The sequence below is a fragment of the Drosophila busckii genome, chromosome 2L (assembly GCF_011750605.1).
Source record: "Drosophila busckii strain San Diego stock center, stock number 13000-0081.31 chromosome 2L, ASM1175060v1, whole genome shotgun sequence".
Classification (NCBI taxonomy): domain Eukaryota; kingdom Metazoa; phylum Arthropoda; class Insecta; order Diptera; family Drosophilidae; genus Drosophila; species Drosophila busckii.
The window spans coordinates 12560259-12561665 of NC_046604.1; the positions used below are offsets into that span (position 1 = coordinate 12560259).

Consider the following 1407-nt stretch of genomic DNA (forward strand, 5'->3'; position numbering starts at 1 on the left):
GCTCATATTTAATAATCCCAAGCATTTAACGTGGCTGAAATCACAAAAGTATTTGAAATATGATACTGTAGGTGCTAGATTATTTTTTTAAACTACGCTAAAGGTTTTTTTTATAAATAAAAAAAACAAGCCAAGCATGCAGCTAAAGAAAGTTCTTTTTATTATTCATAGCTAAGCTACACTGCAAGAAATGAAAGCAGCTAACTGCTTTGAACTGCATAATAGTTTGTAATCTAATACTGATAATGTTTTTCAAGTGTAATAATGCTATTTTTGCTGGAAAACTTTCTTCTAGTGCGCTCAAGCTGCTGCAGTTTTACATTTAAATTTAATTTTTATTGTTACTTGTGCTCGACTGCACAGCACGAGCAAAAAAAAAAACACATATTTGTATAGTATATTGAAGTAGGACAATTTACAACTAAAACGAGTACAATGTGAAAAATGTGCGCGAGTGTGTGTGTGTGCATGTGTGTTGAAACCTTTGAGTTGTTTCTATTTTGATTGCATTCCACAACGAATGAGCTCTTGAACTCTTGAATTTTAATATATCTCAGCTAGCTTGTGGGCGATTTTTATGTATATATATTGAAACTCAAATACAGATTTCCACCGACTTCATTTGCGAAGACGCATCAGTTGTTGGCGGCTGCCTCAGCTGCCGCAGTCTCCTCATTGGCTGCCACAATGCCCTTCTCAATGCAAAGCTTCAACTTACGCATGTCTAGCTCCAAATAGATTTTGCGCTCGTATTTGGCAGTCAGCTTCTCAATAATGCGACTCAGATGCTGCTTGAATATCTCATAGAACTCCTCCTCGCTGGGCACATACTGCTGGGGCAGCTGCTGTGAACTTGAGTTCAGACAACGCTCGTACTCATCCTCCGCCAGTGCCTCGGCCAGACTGTTCTCCATATCGTCCTGCTGCTTGCGTATCTTGCATATTTCATTGTCCAGCTGCGAGAACTCCTGACTCATGGCATCGTAGCTGAAGATCTTCATGCTCAGCTCGCGACTCAACACCACGCCCGCATTGATTTGGCGTACAAACACTTTCGGCATGCTGGCCATGGCGGCAGGGCAGACACCACGTGGATTTGTCAACAACAGTTATATATAATAATAATATAGTAGATAAAATGCTAATTTTGATGTGAAACGTACTAAGGCGTGTGTCACAAATTTTTTTTGTTTCCTTCCAAGCTTAATACAAAAGCCTGCCTCTCCCCCCCCCCTAAAGTAAAAACTTTATATTCAATATTAAGTGCGTTGCAATTAATGCAAGCACTGTAAATGAAATTATAGCCGCAGCAATCTCATTTCCGCGCATTTTTCACGTTGCCTAACGAAATTGCGTATACGCACCATGTGTGGTCACAGCTCGTGGTCATTGACTGTCCGTCCCCAA

General features: G+C 40.2%; 1 protein-coding gene across 1 annotated transcript; it reads right to left on the minus strand.

Moving 5' to 3' along the window:
• Positions 1-343: 343 nt before the first annotated feature.
• Positions 344-1153, minus strand: LOC108603720. Its single transcript, XM_017992763.2, has one exon. The coding sequence runs from the start codon at positions 1068-1070 to the stop codon at positions 636-638; it is 435 nt and encodes a 144-aa protein (XP_017848252.1). The 5' UTR covers positions 1071-1153; the 3' UTR covers positions 344-635.
• Positions 1154-1407: the final 254 nt, after the last annotated feature.

What these genes read in the sequence shown, in the direction of transcription:
- LOC108603720 (XM_017992763.2), bottom strand. Translation starts at nt 1,070, where the DNA reads ATGGCCAGCATGCCGAAAGTGTTTGTACGCCAAATCAATGCGGGCGTG.